The following is a 15,543-nucleotide window of genomic DNA, read 5'->3' on the forward strand; positions in this document are numbered from 1 at the left end:
TGAGCATAAATTGAGTTTGAATCATCTGATAAAAATGCGGCAAGATAGTGACCACATTACTTTTATGTTTCATCCCATACAACCACATCATACGAGACCGAAATTGAGACTGTATTGCACATTTGTGCTAGAAAAACATGGAAACATCAAGAAGAATCTCAAGATGGATGCTTGTGAATGTGCTAGAAAAACATGGAAACATCAAGAAGAATCTCAAGATGGATGCTTGTGGAGCCAATTTAGGTTGATATCTTCTTTGACCACCTTTATGTGTACGTTTTTGAGAAGGGGTAAGAAGGGTTCCCATAAAATTTCAGTCTCTTCGTCACATATCACATTCTTCAACCGTTCAAGGTCCAAAACTGATGCAGGCAGATCTTGCAATCTTGAGCATTGTCTCATGTTGAGCTTTTTTAAACTGCACATCTCACCAATGTGTTCAGGCAACTCCTTAATGCTCAAGCAATAGGATATGTCGAGAAACTTTAACTTTTCAAGGTTCCTAATCGAGTTTGGCAACTCTAACAAGTTTGTACATGACCTAAGCCTCAACACTTCCAAACTTACTAGCTTTCCAATCTTTTCAGGCAAGGCGGATAAGTTATGACAGTTAGTGATGCTAAGCTTCTTAAGGCGAATAAGATCACAAAGCTCGGCTGGCAATTCCACCAGATCATGGCAATAATCTATGTGCATTTCAGCTAGATTTGGCAATGCATCTAGAATTTGGATGGAACCTTTACCAAAAGCTTGACCGATGCTACACATGAATAAGGATATCTTCTGTACACTTTTCAACTGTTTGAGGTTCTTGCTTATGGAAGGAATTGAAATGCGTTCCAATCTAATTCTTTTCAGATTTGATGACGAACAAAGTAGTTGAAAATTATTTAACTCCGAAGGTAAGAAACAGTAATTTGTGACTATTAGAACCTTTAAATTATCCATTTTCTTGACAAATTCGGGTAAGGTGTAGCTGTTTGTTTCAAAATTTAGAACTAGAACCTCTAATTTTGGTAGTTGCATGTTTGGCCATTTTTTTGAGAACGCTCCATCTGCAAAAAAACATGCTATAAGGTGTGAGTGTGGGAAATGTGCGGAAGTACTACTGGCGCACATACGAGTGTATGTGTGTGCGAATATGTGAACATTTGTGCGTATGCGTTTTTACTATAGAGAGAGAAGGATGGGACAACCAGTTGAGATAGATAATAGTCGAGCCTGCATGAGCTGATGCTTTGCCTCTGTCAGCCAGTTAGGAAGATTGTCTCCACGTATGTCTGTAGTTAGTCTTTTTCTCTGTCCTATTGGTTCCTGGCTCGCCTGATGGATAGCCAACTCTCTAAGCATATCATGCTGAGTAACAAAGTGTTCAGTGTAATAGCCATCCGCCTCCCTCTCATTCCTGGATGTTCAATAATAATTTTCTCATAAGAGATTTCTTCAACATAAATATTGGAACAGAAAATTATGAGAAGCAGTGAGTCGTGAATATAAGGGAAAAAGTGGAGTGATAGTAGCAGACAAGAGGAACATGGAATCCTACATACCTTATGTCTACAAGATTAGCTAAACTCTGGGTGGTTAGTTCATAGAGGTTTGCAATGGACAGACTAGGTTCGTCTAGCCCATATAACTCAGCCCACATATCTATGAGGGTGGCAGCAGAGATCCTTTGATCTTTAGGAAATGAGCAAAAGTCTAGGAAACATTCCTTGAGGATAGGTTTTTCTTTGTCCAAGGCATCTAAGCTGCTTTGGAGGCAAGCAAGCAAATCACTGTTAGATGCAAGTATAGAAGAACCTTTAGACCATTCCATTACTTTTTTTCGCCAGATCTCTATAGGCTGGCCGCGAAGTGATCTTCCAACCTCTGTAATGGCAAGTGGAAATCCCTTACAGAGCTCTACTATCTGCAGTCAATTTTTCCAAATGAAGTCAATCAATATTTGAGTGCAGGCCCAAAACAGTAGTGTCTAACTTGATTTCATGAAGATGACAAAATGGTTTAAGTAATTGTCTACTTAAAATAGACGTATAATCTTTTGCAGGTAGATATGGTAAATGGAAGTGTTCACTATTCACTCATGAATATATGGTTGTTTTACAAACATACACACACATATATATACATATAGGAATTCTCAGAGCCGGACGTCCATCCTTTTAACAAAAGATGAATTTTGTATATAAAAGACGGACGTCCTGTAGAGAGAAAAACCCCTATATGTAATTATATGAAAAGCAAACATAATCTCTTGACCCTTGTCTGTGACACATAAATAAGCATATTGTGCTTTGCGGACAAAGAAATTACCTTTCTTGAAAGGTCTTCCCGAGCATAAGAGGTTTTATCATCCAAGGATGCTGAATGACGAAAAAGAGCCATTGCATCTGCATCATTCAATGATTCCAAATGATATGGAGAACCAAATCTTGGAAATGCAAATCTTGACGTGACCAAAACTTTGTAATTTGACATTTTGAATTGATCAAACTTCTCAAGAAGGGACTCTGATCCTGACCAAACATCATCCAGGACAAACAGTAAAGGACTTTGTCCTGTTTCCTTCAGAAATTGTTGCAACCAGTTAACCGCAATTACTTCGTTTTGGAAAGCAGGCACCTGGGAACCCTTCCGTTGATATAGTTCATGTACAATAAGGTCCAAGTTGGGCTTCTTGGAAAGAGTGACAAAGAAGATATTGTCCTTGAATTTATCTATCCAAATAAGATATAAGAAAGGTGCCACTAGAAGCTCATTTAAATATGTCTCCAATTGTGTAAATATGAGCAATGATACTTTCATCCTTCCATATCACTATTACTAGACTGAAAAAGAAGTTCAAAAAAAAAAAAGTAGAGTGAGATACCTTTTACTTCCTGATCTTGACAAAACTTTTTTGCCAATGTGGTTTTCCCACATCCACCAGCAGCAGTCAGCACAAGCATGGACACATGATCCTTAAGAAGCTTTATCTTCAACTCCTTCACTGGCACATCCAACCCGACTGTAACCGGTGGAGGTTCAGGCACAGCAGACCAACCATTGATTTTTTCAGACTGATTTTGCATCACTAAGTTCCCTTCAATACGATGCAGCACCGTCTCTATGTTCCTTAATGAAACCAAGGTCTCCCTGACATCCCTTATGCCCTGCACTTTCAACACTTCCACTAGTCTTTGAAGACATCTATCCAATTCATCAAGTTTTTTGGTGTATCTATATTTCCTGCAGCAGCTCCACACACCAACCTTGCTGCACTTGCGAACAAGATTTACCCCCTCCTCCATTTGCATTGCATAATTTTCTAGCCCCTCCTTTGGGTTATATTTTTCTATGTCTTCTATCATTGGCTGTAAAGCGTCTAGTGTGGATTTGATATTTCCAAGGAGAGGCTTAAACATGATAGTCTCTGCCTTCACTGCTATAACCGCATCAAGCAGCATTTGAAATGCTGCTCTTAGAGCACCCACGCCTACTGCCAATGCCATAAGTATAAAGCAATATCCAAAGCTAAAATCAGACAACTTCTATTAGGTTTCAATCCAAAGCCTAATATAAGAAGAAGAAGAAAAAAAGAAAAAAATGCAATAAGTTGACGTAACTTGGGATCAAAGAAATCAATAAATTAACATTAGCGCAAAAACCCAACAATGCAAAACTCAATCTTATCTTACTTGTTGTTAGTGACGCCGATGGTGCAAGACAGAACAGAAATATGAAAAACTGTTTCTTGAGATAAAACGGTTCGTGGAGAACAAAATAAGTTACGTTGTTTGCAATTTCTCTGTTTTAGTTCAGCGTATTAATAAAGTACGAGTTGATGCCGATTGTCAAATGAACTAGCCCAGCAAATACCACGAGCCGTCAAGGAAAGTTGCAAAATACCAAATGCTCTCTTCTTTTTTCTTTTTTTAATTCAAGAAATCTTTATAAAAAGTTGCTATTTCTTTAAAAACAAAAAAAGGGTAAGTTATTCCTCGTTTTGGTAAAAGTCTGCGTCACCTCACCAGTAAAACGTATAAAATCCTTAAGAAGAACAAACGTACACGCGGTGGAGTAAATGATAAAGTAACTAACCAACAACTTGACTTTTCTTATAAGTGAAGAACATACTTTTGTATTTCCAAGAAATGATAAGGAAAAAGCAAAAGGTTGAATAGCTTGGCGCAATGAGCACTCTGACATACTTTTGTCTTTCGAATAAATTATGATAGTTCAGGAAATTTGTATTATTTCTTAAATAGTTACGCGTAATGAGCACTCTAACATAACTAGTCTTTAATCTAATAATAGTTATTGTTATTTATTTAAACATTGAAAGACCGACTCATATGAATGCAACATTCAGATTTTGTCGTGGGTGAATTATCTTGTTTACGTGCATCACACGTCCAACCGAAGAATTTTATGCGAAATTGCTCCAAATTTACTTGAGACCTATTCAAGGATAATTTTGAACATGACAAATCAAACTTTATTTGATGAAGAACGTAGTTTGAGACCAATTCATCGCAGTGCTCAATATTCAATTTCTCTAAATTTGACAATGTGTCTGAAATTAGGATGAAATCAGTGAATAATTGCTGAAAGCTTGAGTGGCAGGCAGAGATGACTTTGATATCTTCTGTAGAACGTTGATATCTGAAATCATTCAAGCCTAGTGCTCAGATGTTAAATTTCCCTTGAAAATACACAAGTTTGGAAAATTTCTTAAGGAAAGTGCCAAAGTATTGCACAGTTGGTTTACTGCATTTTCCTGAGGTAAAATTGTTTCCGGAGAACAAAATAAAAGTTATTTGTGTGGAATTCTCTGTTGAACGACCCTTGACCCACCCCTGACGGGGCCAATTACGATAGTGACACTGTGACAATGTCTAACCGAGCAAATACCAGGAGCCGTCAAAGAAAGTTGCCAAAAAGACTTTTTATTATTTTTTATTATTTCAATAATATCAAAATACGTGGATGCTACGACCCTTCGGTTGATGAAGTGCATAACCCATATGCTCTGTATTTTTATTTTTTTTCAAGAAATCTTTATAAACAGATGCTATTTCTTTAAAAACAAAAAAAGGGTAAGTTATTCCTCGTTTTGGTAAAACGCATGACAACAAACCTTTGTCTTCCGAAAAAAATGAATAAGAAAAAGTAAAAGGATAATTCAGGAAATTTCTTTCATTTCTTAAATAACTAGGCGCAACGGGCACTCTTATATAACTAGTTTTTAATCTAATGATAGTTATCTTCGTTTTGCTAGACATTTAAAGACCAATCCATAGGAATGCAACATTCGGACTTTGTGGTGGGTGGAATATCTTGTTTACTAGTATAATACATGAATTTCATGCGAAATTGCTCCAACTTTACTATTGTGATTGAGCTAAGAATTACGTGCGGAGAGGACACGATATAGTGTCCTATTGTTTCCCTTAATCTAATAATATTTAGCTAGACGTTCAAAGATCGACTAATATGAATGCAACCTTCAAACTTTGTCGTGGGTGGATTATCTTGTTTGCGTGTATCATATGTCGAACAAAGAATTTCATGCGAAATTGCTCCAACTTTATTAGAGTGATTGTGCTAAGAATTACGTGTTGGGAAGACACGATATAGTTTCCTAATTTTGTTTTCTTTAATCTAATAATAGTCTTCTTTATTTAGCTACACATTCAATGACTGACTCATATGAATACAACATTCAGATTTTGTCGTGTGTGGATTATCTTGTTTGCGTGTATCATACGTCGAACGAAGAATTTCATGCGGAATTGCATTAACTTTATTATTGTGAATTGTGATTGAGCTAAGAATTACATGTCAGGAGGACACAATATAGTTTCCTTTTGTTTTCTTTAATCTAATAATCGTCCTATTTATTTAGCTAGATGTTCAAAAATTGACTCATATGAATGCAACATTCAGACTTTGTCGTGTGTGGATTATTTTGTTTGCGTGTATCATATGTCGAACAAAGAATTTCATGCGAAATTGTTCCAACTTTATTAAAGTGATTGCGCTAAGAATTACGTGTTGGGAAGACACGATATAGTTTCCTAATTTTGTTTTCTTTAACCTAATAATAGTCTTCTTTATTTAGCTACACATTCAAAGACTAACTCATATGAATACAACATTCAGATTTTGTCGTGTGTGCATTATCTTGTTTGCGTGTATCATACGTCGAACGAAGAATTTCATGCGAAATTGCATTAACTTTATTATTGTGAATTGTGATTGAGCTAAGAATTACATGTCAGGAGGACACAATATAGTTTCCTTTTGTTTTCTTTAATCTAATAATAGTCCTCTTTATTTAGCTAGATGTTCAAAAATCGACTCATATGAATGCAACATTCAGACTTTGTAGTGTGTGGATTATCTTGTTTGCGTGTATCATACGTCGAACGAAGAATTTTATGCGAAATTGCATTAACTTTATTATTGTGAATTGTGATTGAGCTAAGAATTACATGTCAGGAGGACACAATATAGTTTCCTTTTGTTTTCTTTAATCTAATAATTGTCCTCTTTATTTAGCTAGATGTTCAAAAATCGACTCATATGAATGCAACATTCAGACTCTGTCGTGTGTGGATTATCTTGTTTACATGTATCATATGTTGAACCAAAGAATTTCATTCGAAATTGAACTGAGCTAAGAACTATGTGCGGGCAGGACACAATATAGTTTCCTTTTGTTTTCTTAGAAGAAGCACGAAAACATCAACGTGGTTTAATAAATTTCTTTTGTATTACATGTTTGGATTACATAACTTCATTGGTTCACACAAGAAATTATATCGTTTTTAATGTACGATTATTTATTTGGATTACATTTGGAGCAAGAAAAGTTATTTGATTATGTTCTTTCTTGTTTCAACTATTACGCGCTTGAACAAGAAAAGTTCAATTCTAAGTTGATCAAGTATATATCTAGAAGAAGATTATTTTAGGGATAATTTTGAACGTGATAAATCAAACTCTATTTGATGAAGAACATAGTTTGAGACCAATTCATCGCAGTGCTCAATATTCAATCCCTAAATTTGACAATATTCATTATTTTACCTGCAATATCTCATTCTATTTACAAAAACAGAAGGAAAACATTGAAAAAAAAATACAGGGAAAATAGGAAAACAATGAAAGACAAATCACACATAGGTTGCAGACAATCATTGAGAAACTACAGGTGTCAGATTTGAGTGTGGTGGAGCCAATTAAGATTGATATTTTCTTTGGCCACATTTATGCTTACGTTGTTCAGGTGAGATGAGAAAGATTCCCATAAATATTTTGTCTCTTCATCACAGATCACTTCCTTTAACTGCTCAAGATCCAAAACAGATAGAGGTAGCTCTTCCAACCTTAAGCACTGTCTCATGTTGATCTTTCTTAAATTGCTTATGTCACCAATGTCTTCAGGCAACTCCCTAATGCTGAAGCAATCAGATATGTCAAGAAAGTCTAACTTTTTGAGGCTCTTCATCGAGCCTGGAAGTTTTACTAGGTCTGTACAGGATTTTAGCCTCAACACTTCTAACTTGGTCAACTTTCCAATCTCTTCAGGCAAGGCAGATAGCTTATGACAATTGGTGACACTGAGCTTCTTTAGTTGACTAAGACCACAGAGCTCGGCAGGCAATTCCACCAAATCATGGCAATAGTCAATGTTCATTTCCTCTATATTCGGGAATGCTGATGAGATTGGGATGGAGCAGTTGCTGAAAGCTTGACCGATATTGCACATGAACAAGGATATCTTCTGCAGACTCTTCAATTCTATGGGGTTCTTGGTTATGGAAAGAATTGAGATGCGTTCTAATCTGATTCTCTTCAAATTTGATAACGAGCTCAGAAGTTGAAAGTTACTTAACTCAGCTGGTAAGAAACCATAATTTGTGACTATTAAAGCCTTCAATTTATCCATGTTCTCCACAGATTCGGGTAAGGCATAGTTCTCTGTCTGGAAATTCAAGACTAGAACCTCAACTTCTGGTACTTGCATGTTGTGCCATTTTCCTGAAAATACACCGTCTGCAAAGTAACAACATGCTAATTGATGTGAGTGTGGGATGAAATTAATACGAAACTACTAAAAAGTTTAATGTCTGCATGTATGCGTAATTGCTAAAGAGAGAGATGGGACAACCGGTTGAGATAGATAACAGGCGAGCCTTCATCAATGGATGCTTCTGTTCTCTCCACCACTTGGGAAGTTTGTTTCCTCGCATGTCTATAATCAGTCTTGTTCTCTGTTCTGCTGGTTCTAGTTTTGAGTAGTAGATGGCTAGCTCTCTAAGAATATCATGTTGGGTAACAAAGTGTTCATTGTAGTACTCATCCCCCTCCATATTTTCCTTCCTAGTGATGATCAAAACTAAGTTACTTAGAAGAGATTTCTTCAGATAACATATTGCAATAACAAGATATTAGCAGCAGCAACAAGTGGTGAATAGGAAAAATAGAGTGAAGATATCATATAAGAGAAAAATAGAAGCAGGCACACCTTGTGACTACAACATTAGCGAGACTTCGCTTGGTGAGCTCGTAGAGGTTTGCAATGCACTCTGTGTCTTCATCTAGATCATATAACTCTTCCCATATATCAATGAGGGCAGCAGCAGGGATTCTTTGGTCTTCAGGAAATGAACCCAGGTCTAAGAAACATTCCTTTATGATAGCCATTTCTTTATCCAATGCTTCTAAGCTGCTTTGGAGACAAAGAAGCAATTCAGCCTCTGAATCATGAACAGTAGAACCTCTAGTCCATTCAATTACTCTCTTTTTCCAGATCTCTATAGGCTGCCCGCAAAGTGATCTCCCAAGCACTTTAATGGCAAGTGGAAATCCCTTACAACGCTCTACCATCTGCAGTTCAATTTTGAAAATGAAGTCACATACCAAAATTCAGGTCTCTGAAAATCATCTCAATGATTTTATGAAGATGGGAAAATTTGTAAATAGCTAAAAATGTGCATTGCAAGTAAAAAGTACCTGTCTTGAAAGATCTTGGGGAATAAGAGAGCTCTTATCTCCCAAGGATGCTGAATGATGAAAAAGTTTCATTGCATTGTGATAATCCAATGACTGTAAAGAATATGGAGAGCCAAATCCCCGAAACTCAGACCTTGATGTCACCAAAAGCTTGTAGTTTGGCATTTTAAATTGATCAAACTTCTCCAGAAGGGATTCTGATCCAGACCAAACATCATCCAGGACCAACAGTAAAGGATTTTGTCCTTCTTCCTTGAGAAAATGGTGCAGCCACTTAACTGCATTTATTTCGTTTCCGAGAGTAGGTACTTTAGAACCCCTGCGTAGATGAAGTTCTTGAACAATACGTTCCAAGTTGGGGTTGCTTGAAACAGTGACAAAGAAGATATTGTCCCCAAATGTATCTATCCAAAGAAATATAGGAATGCTGTCAATAAGGTCTCTTTCAAATCTGTCTATGGTTGTACAAAGATTAAACATATATAATTGCAGTCCTAGTATACCCAAAGAGTAAGAAATGTGTGGCAATTTTCTCAAGAAAACATGTTCCTAGCAAATATGTGTATATAAGGCCAGCTCTTGATCAAAGCTCACAATTGAAAAGGAATATAAGATACCTTTGACTTCCTGATCTTGACAAAATGCTGTTGCCAAAGTGGTCTTGCCACATCCTCCAGGAGCGGTCAGAACAAGCATCGACACCCCATCTTTAAAATTAAGAAGCTTCCTCTTCAACTCCTTCAAAGGAAAATCCAACCCAACTACAAGCGCCGGAAGTTCAGGTGCTGCACCCCAAACTTCAGTCTCATCTTGATATTGTAACACCAAACTTGATTCAATTCGGCTGACCACCTTCTCTATGTTCCTCACCGAAACCGAGCTCCCCTTCACATCCCTTATGCCCTGCACATTCAGCATATCTAAAAGCCCTAGAAGAGATTCGTTCCAATCAAGAAGTTTGTTGGCATATTTGTACTTTTTATAGATGTTCCAAGCACGAATCTTTGAGCACTTGTGGACCAGCTCTATGCCCTTCTCCATCCCTACTTTCAGATTTTCTAGTTCCTTATCTGGGAGATCCAAATCCTTGTTGTATTTTGCTATTTCTTTGATCAATGGGTGTAAAATGTCTAACCTCGATATGATGGCTTTGAGGAGGGTTTTATATATGACATTCTTGCCGATCAGCTCCTTGAGGCCATCATACAACACATTAAACAGTGCTCCTAGACCAGCCCCTCCAAAATCTGGTCCTCCCATTCTTGATCCTTAGCAACAAAACCCAACACCAAAATCAGACAACTTGTTTAAGTTACCTCTAAACTTGGAAGCCAATAAGTTCAGAACCCAAGAAACGGAGTAAACCAGAGACTCAAAAGCAGGACATACAAAGCTCAGCTTTCTCTTTCTTTATTGGCTTATAAGCAAGATAAGATAATGAAGAATTTCAGAAATGATGTTAATGATCTGCGAAGCTCGGTGGAAATTTCTATTGACTGGTTGAGTTAAACGGGCAATTGCATCAACGTTTCTAGGAAACTTTAATGGGGAGAAAACTAACCTCCCAGAAATTGCAGGTAGTGGCCAACCAGAAATTGTACTTTAGGGTTTAGGACAAGTTTAAAGAAAGACGACAAAGACATAAAGACAAACGGTAAAGTAATCAAACACACATATAATGCAGAAATTTACATAATAGGCCACGCGCAAACTAAGAGCGAGTCCAACCGGCCAGCCGAGCCCGAGGCGAGGAAAAAAAAAAAAAAAATTGTTTCAGCGGCTAGCCCAAGTTCGGGGGGTTTGTGGAACCCATCAATTCGGGCCAACCTGAAGGCGAGTCAAGCTCGAGCTTTAGTCCGCGGACGTTGACGTCAGCACTTGCGTCACGTTGATGTCAGCGAGCACGTTCAAATTTTTTTTATCGTTGGCAGCGCGAAGCCAGCTTCAATGGCTGGATGCCACGTGTCGCACTCCCAGCCCTCTGATCAGCATATTTGAATCCAATCCTACGGCTGGCATTTTTTGGGCAATAAAAATATATAAAAAAAAATTTGACACCAATTCTCATACATTTCATTATACTTATACTATTATTCACTATTTACTCAACATTTTCCTCTTTTTCACCTTGTATTTTGATTTCATATTTTTATGGCTTCTTCTATCGAAACCGGAGGAGCTTGGAGCACCATGGAAGATGTTTCCTTGTGTGAGACTTGGCTCCAAATTTGTCATTGTCCCATGTCCGGCAATGAGATGAATTTTTTTCATATGTGGAAAAAAATTCATGCCGAATTTTGTGAAAAAATTCTGTGGTCTACTCGTACGGAGATGGCATTATCCAATAAGTGGAAAATTCTCAATAAAGAGTTGGGAAAATAGAGAGCTGCCCTAGCAAAAGCGATGGACAACTATAGAAGCGGGGAAAATAGTACTAACGAGGTAAGTATTTTATAATTTTTGTTTTATTAAGTTTAATCTCCTAATATATATATTTTGTTAATATTGCTTGCATTTTCAATATTTTGTTCATATTTGTTGCATTTTAAATATTTTGTTCATATTTCTTGCAATATCAATATGTTGTTAATATTTCTTGCATTTTAAATATTTTGTTAATATTTCTTGCATTATCAATATTTTGTTAATATTTCTTGCATTTTAAATATTTTGTTCATATTTCTTGCATTATCAATATTTTGTTAATATTTCTTGCATTTTAAATATTTTGTTCATATTTCTTGCATTTTCAATATTTTGTTAATATTTCTTGCATTTTCAATATGTTGTTAATATTTCTTGCATTTCCACTTGTTTCTTAATTTTCTTGCACTTCTAATTTATTTGTAAGGTTAATTGCATTTCCATTATCATTTTTTTTTGTTACTTGCATATCCAATGCATTTTAAATATTTAGTGCATTTCCATTTTTTTGTTAAATAGATGATTCAAGCACAAATGTGGTTCGGTGCAACCGGGGGTGGCAAAAAAAGTTTCAACCATCATGAATGTTGGGAGGTGGTGAAATATTGCAAACGCTTCATAATTATTCCGACGGGTCCCGCCGTTGTGTTAAACGAGACGCCACTCTGTGATTCAATGACATAGGATTCACCTCTCGATTCTCCTATGAGTCAAGACTCACCCATCGAAAAGGAGCCGAAGCCCATTGGCCGAAAAGCCGCGAAGGCAAAGAAAGCGGGTAATTCAAGCAATAATAATTCAAAGTTTTTGAAAGAAATTGCAAGGCAAAACGGCATAAGAATTGAAATGGAGCAGAAACGCCAAGATAACGAGTTGGCCCTTCAAGCTGAGTATGCACGAGAAAAGGAGTATTTGGGCAAAAAAGATATGGACAAGACGGATCGGGAAACCATGGCAATGGATACAAGTCATATGTCTCCTGAAACAAAACAATTTTGGAAGCTAGAACGAAGGGATGTTATGAGAAGAAGACTTTTCCGGGATGATGGGCCTAGCAACACGGATTGGTTAAATGATGGAAACCATTAAATTAGTTAGCATACCTTTTATGTATTTGTATTTTTCATGTTTTCTATTAAAGTTGTTTTAATTCATGTATTTTATTTTAGTAGTAGTAATTCGTAATGACTTGTATTAGATTTTGTTATTTAATAAACAAAACATTCAATAAATTACCTTTTTATTCAACATATTCCATACTTCAAATAAAACAAGATTAAAATAATAAAAAAAACTACAAACAAGGCACAATAATAATAACAAACCACAACCAAACCATGATAAATAAAAATACAACACAACCTAACCATAACTAAATAAAACATAACCAAAGCATCTATGCTCCATCATTCATCTTCATTGCCTTTCACCGCCCATAGATGCTCCATCAAGTGAACTTGATGCATTTCATGAATATACGAAGATTGCATCTCTGTATATCGATCTATCATTCAGGTCATCAAATGACCATCCCTCACCAACGGTTCTGGTTGAAACGGTTCTCCATTTGGCCCCATGGGCCTTTCATAAATTCATGTCCAGGCCGTGTTCATTGGATCCGGTTCGTAGACCTCTAAAGCATCATAATCGTACTCATCCTCCACAATCATATTATGGAGGATGATGCAAGTCATCATAATGCTTCTGAGGATCTCCTTATCAAACATACGGGCCGCGCCTCGAATAATCAACCACTGAGCTTGAAGGATGCCAAAACACATTTCGACATCTTTCCTGTATCCCTCTTGATAGGTAGCAAATAATTTTTGCTTTTGGGATTGGGGATTCAGAATGGATTTGACAAAAGTGGTCCACCTCGGGTAGATGCCGTCAGCTAGATAATACCTCGTCTGGTACACTGTATTGTTGACTTGATAGGTGATATTGGGGCCCTGGCCTCTCAATACATCGTTGAAGACCGGGGATTGACCCAGCACGTTGAGGTCATTTTGGGATCCTGCAACTCCAAAGAAGGCATGCCAAACCCATGTGTCGAAGCCAGCAACGGCTTCAAGGATGATACTTTTTTGGCTTTTTCTATTTCCGTAATCACATTGCTAGGCAGTTGGCAATTCTTCCATTGCCAGTGCATGCAGTCGATGCTACCAATCATTCCTGAAAATCCTCGAGCTTCGGCTTTTTGTAGAAGCTGTTGGAGGTCCCTGGGAGTAGGTCTACGCAGATAGTCCCTAGTGTACAGAGTTTCAACTGCTTGAAAAAATCTTACCAAAGCCTCCAACATAGTGGACTTCCCCATCCAGGCAATCTCATCCACCTGATCAGCAGATGTTCCATACGCCAACATTCGTATAGCAACTGTAAGCTTTTGCTCCAAAAGAAGCCCCAAAACCCCAGTAGCATCACACTTTTGAACAAAGTATGCATCATAATTGCAAATATCATGCATGACTTTATTAAACAAATGAGGTTGCATTCTAAATCGCATTCGAAAATCATCATCAGAGTACAAAGAAGTTGGGATAAAATAATCTTCCAAAATATTCTTATCCCGAGAATGCCTATGTTTGTCCACATTCCACCGGCGGCCGACTTGTGAACCACGACGACGACGATGAATTGTCTCTGCAACTCATTGATTTCATCTGCTCTACGGTTTCTCTCATTTGTTTCTCACTCTTGCCTCTCCAAGCATCTCCTAAAATCTTCCATTGAGAATGAATGAAGTATGAAATCTAAACTCTGAGAAATGAAAATATAGAAAGATGTGGTGTGAGAGGTATGAGCTGAGCCTCTAGTTTTATAGAAATTTTTGGCAAGATAGACATGCCACGTGGCTTGATTTGATTGGATGAAAATCTTATCTGAAATTTGAAATTCATCCGAATTTTGAACCCAAATTTATATGAATTTTGAATTTTGAAATTCATCCGAAATTTGAACCCAAATTTATCTGAAATTTGAATTTTGAAATTCATCCGAAATTTGAATCCAAAAATCTTATCTGGAAATTTTATTCGATTATGAATAGTCTTAACACGTAGGAACCCGAAAATCTTATCTGAAAATATTATTTAAATTAATTATTTTCATTAAAAAAGTTGTGAAAAAAACAAAAAAATGAATAGTAATTGCCCTTAGCTATGGCAATGGGTGGAAACACAAAATACTATTTGCAAGGGCAACCATTATTCACGTGAATAGTGGCTGCCCTAGCTCCCCCTTTGCCATGGCTAAGGGCAAATGGGTGGAGTTGCTCTAACCAATCATCAATCATGAAGTGGTGCGGTTACTTTATGCCTAAACTCAAACCTTTTTTTTTTTTTTTTTTATACATTTATAATAGTTTAGGTCAATTTTCATTTTCAAAAATTTGTATTTACACACTTCTCAAATCTAATTGTGAAATGATAACACAATAATTTTAGAATTTTTATATTTAAACCTCACACTTTTGTCCACCCCATATTCTAAGTTCACCCCAACTTCTAATTCAAATTTTCATAATTTCTAAAAGAGTAATGCTACACTTACCACATTTTTATCCCACATTTCTATACCATATGATATGACATGTATGTCACATCAATTAAATAAATGAAGTGTATTTTAATTAAGACAATTAGAAAAACAAACACTGGAATAAATCATAAAAGAAAAGAAAATATTAAATAATTTTAATTAATGTGGCTGTCCACCTCAGTTTCCATATAAGATGGTATAGGGATGTAGTATACAAATATGGTAAAAGTAACATTATTCTTTCTAAAAACACCCCACTATTTTCACCAACTACCATTAAATACACATAACAGAAAAATAATAATAACAAAAAAACTCACCAACCTCACACCCCACACCCATTGGCGGAGCCAATTAAGGCCCACAAAGGTCACTTGACCCTTCTCAACATTTTGAAAATATTATATTTCTCTATGTTATCCAAGTTGTTTTATAGCTATATTTACTATATTGACCCTTCTCACAAATGTAAATTGTCTACAAGGAACATGAATATGATCTATATTTGTTTTCATATCTTCATATGTCATTTATATATGTGTGTCATGGATTTTATTTGATTTTCTCATTCTA

General features: G+C 36.5%; 2 protein-coding genes across 2 annotated transcripts; both read right to left on the minus strand.

The window, feature by feature from the left end:
• Positions 1 to 3,918, minus strand: LOC18771440 (probable disease resistance protein At5g66890). The gene is made up of 6 exons (XM_020567960.1): positions 3,681 to 3,918; positions 2,873 to 3,555; positions 2,317 to 2,720; positions 1,551 to 1,912; positions 1,197 to 1,405; positions 1 to 1,055 (listed from the first exon to the last, which is right to left on the minus strand). Exons 2-6 carry the CDS (start codon positions 3,492 to 3,494, stop codon positions 214 to 216), a joined length of 2,439 nt encoding a protein of 812 aa, XP_020423549.1. The 5' UTR covers positions 3,495 to 3,555; positions 3,681 to 3,918; the 3' UTR covers positions 1 to 213.
• On the minus strand, positions 7,012 to 10,750 carry LOC18771299 (probable disease resistance protein At5g66900). The gene is made up of 5 exons (XM_020567962.1): positions 9,624 to 10,750; positions 9,007 to 9,410; positions 8,519 to 8,880; positions 8,162 to 8,373; positions 7,012 to 8,046 (listed from the first exon to the last, which is right to left on the minus strand). Exons 1-5 carry the CDS (start codon positions 10,264 to 10,266, stop codon positions 7,205 to 7,207), a joined length of 2,463 nt encoding a protein of 820 aa, XP_020423551.1. The 5' UTR covers positions 10,267 to 10,750; the 3' UTR covers positions 7,012 to 7,204.

Source organism: Prunus persica, chromosome G7 (genome assembly GCF_000346465.2).
Source record: "Prunus persica cultivar Lovell chromosome G7, Prunus_persica_NCBIv2, whole genome shotgun sequence".
Classification (NCBI taxonomy): domain Eukaryota; kingdom Viridiplantae; phylum Streptophyta; class Magnoliopsida; order Rosales; family Rosaceae; genus Prunus; species Prunus persica.

Coding starts and splice junctions, on each gene's coding strand:
- LOC18771299 (XM_020567962.1), bottom strand. CDS start 10,266: ATGGGAGGACCAGATTTTGGAGGGGCTGGTCTAGGAGCACTGTTTAAT. Junction 9,411..9,623: donor TCAAGATCAGGAAGTCAAAG/GTATCTTATATT, acceptor TTCTTTGGATAG/ATACATTTGGGGACAATATC. Junction 8,374..8,518: donor GCTAATGTTGTAGTCACAAG/GTGTGCCTGCTT, acceptor GATCATCACTAG/GAAGGAAAATATGGAGGGGG.
- LOC18771440 (XM_020567960.1), bottom strand. CDS start 3,494: ATGGCATTGGCAGTAGGCGTGGGTGCTCTAAGAGCAGCATTTCAAATG. Junction 1,913..2,316: donor GGGAAGACCTTTCAAGAAAG/GTAATTTCTTTG, acceptor AATTGACTGCAG/ATAGTAGAGCTCTGTAAGGG. Junction 1,406..1,550: donor GCTAATCTTGTAGACATAAG/GTATGTAGGATT, acceptor TTGAACATCCAG/GAATGAGAGGGAGGCGGATG.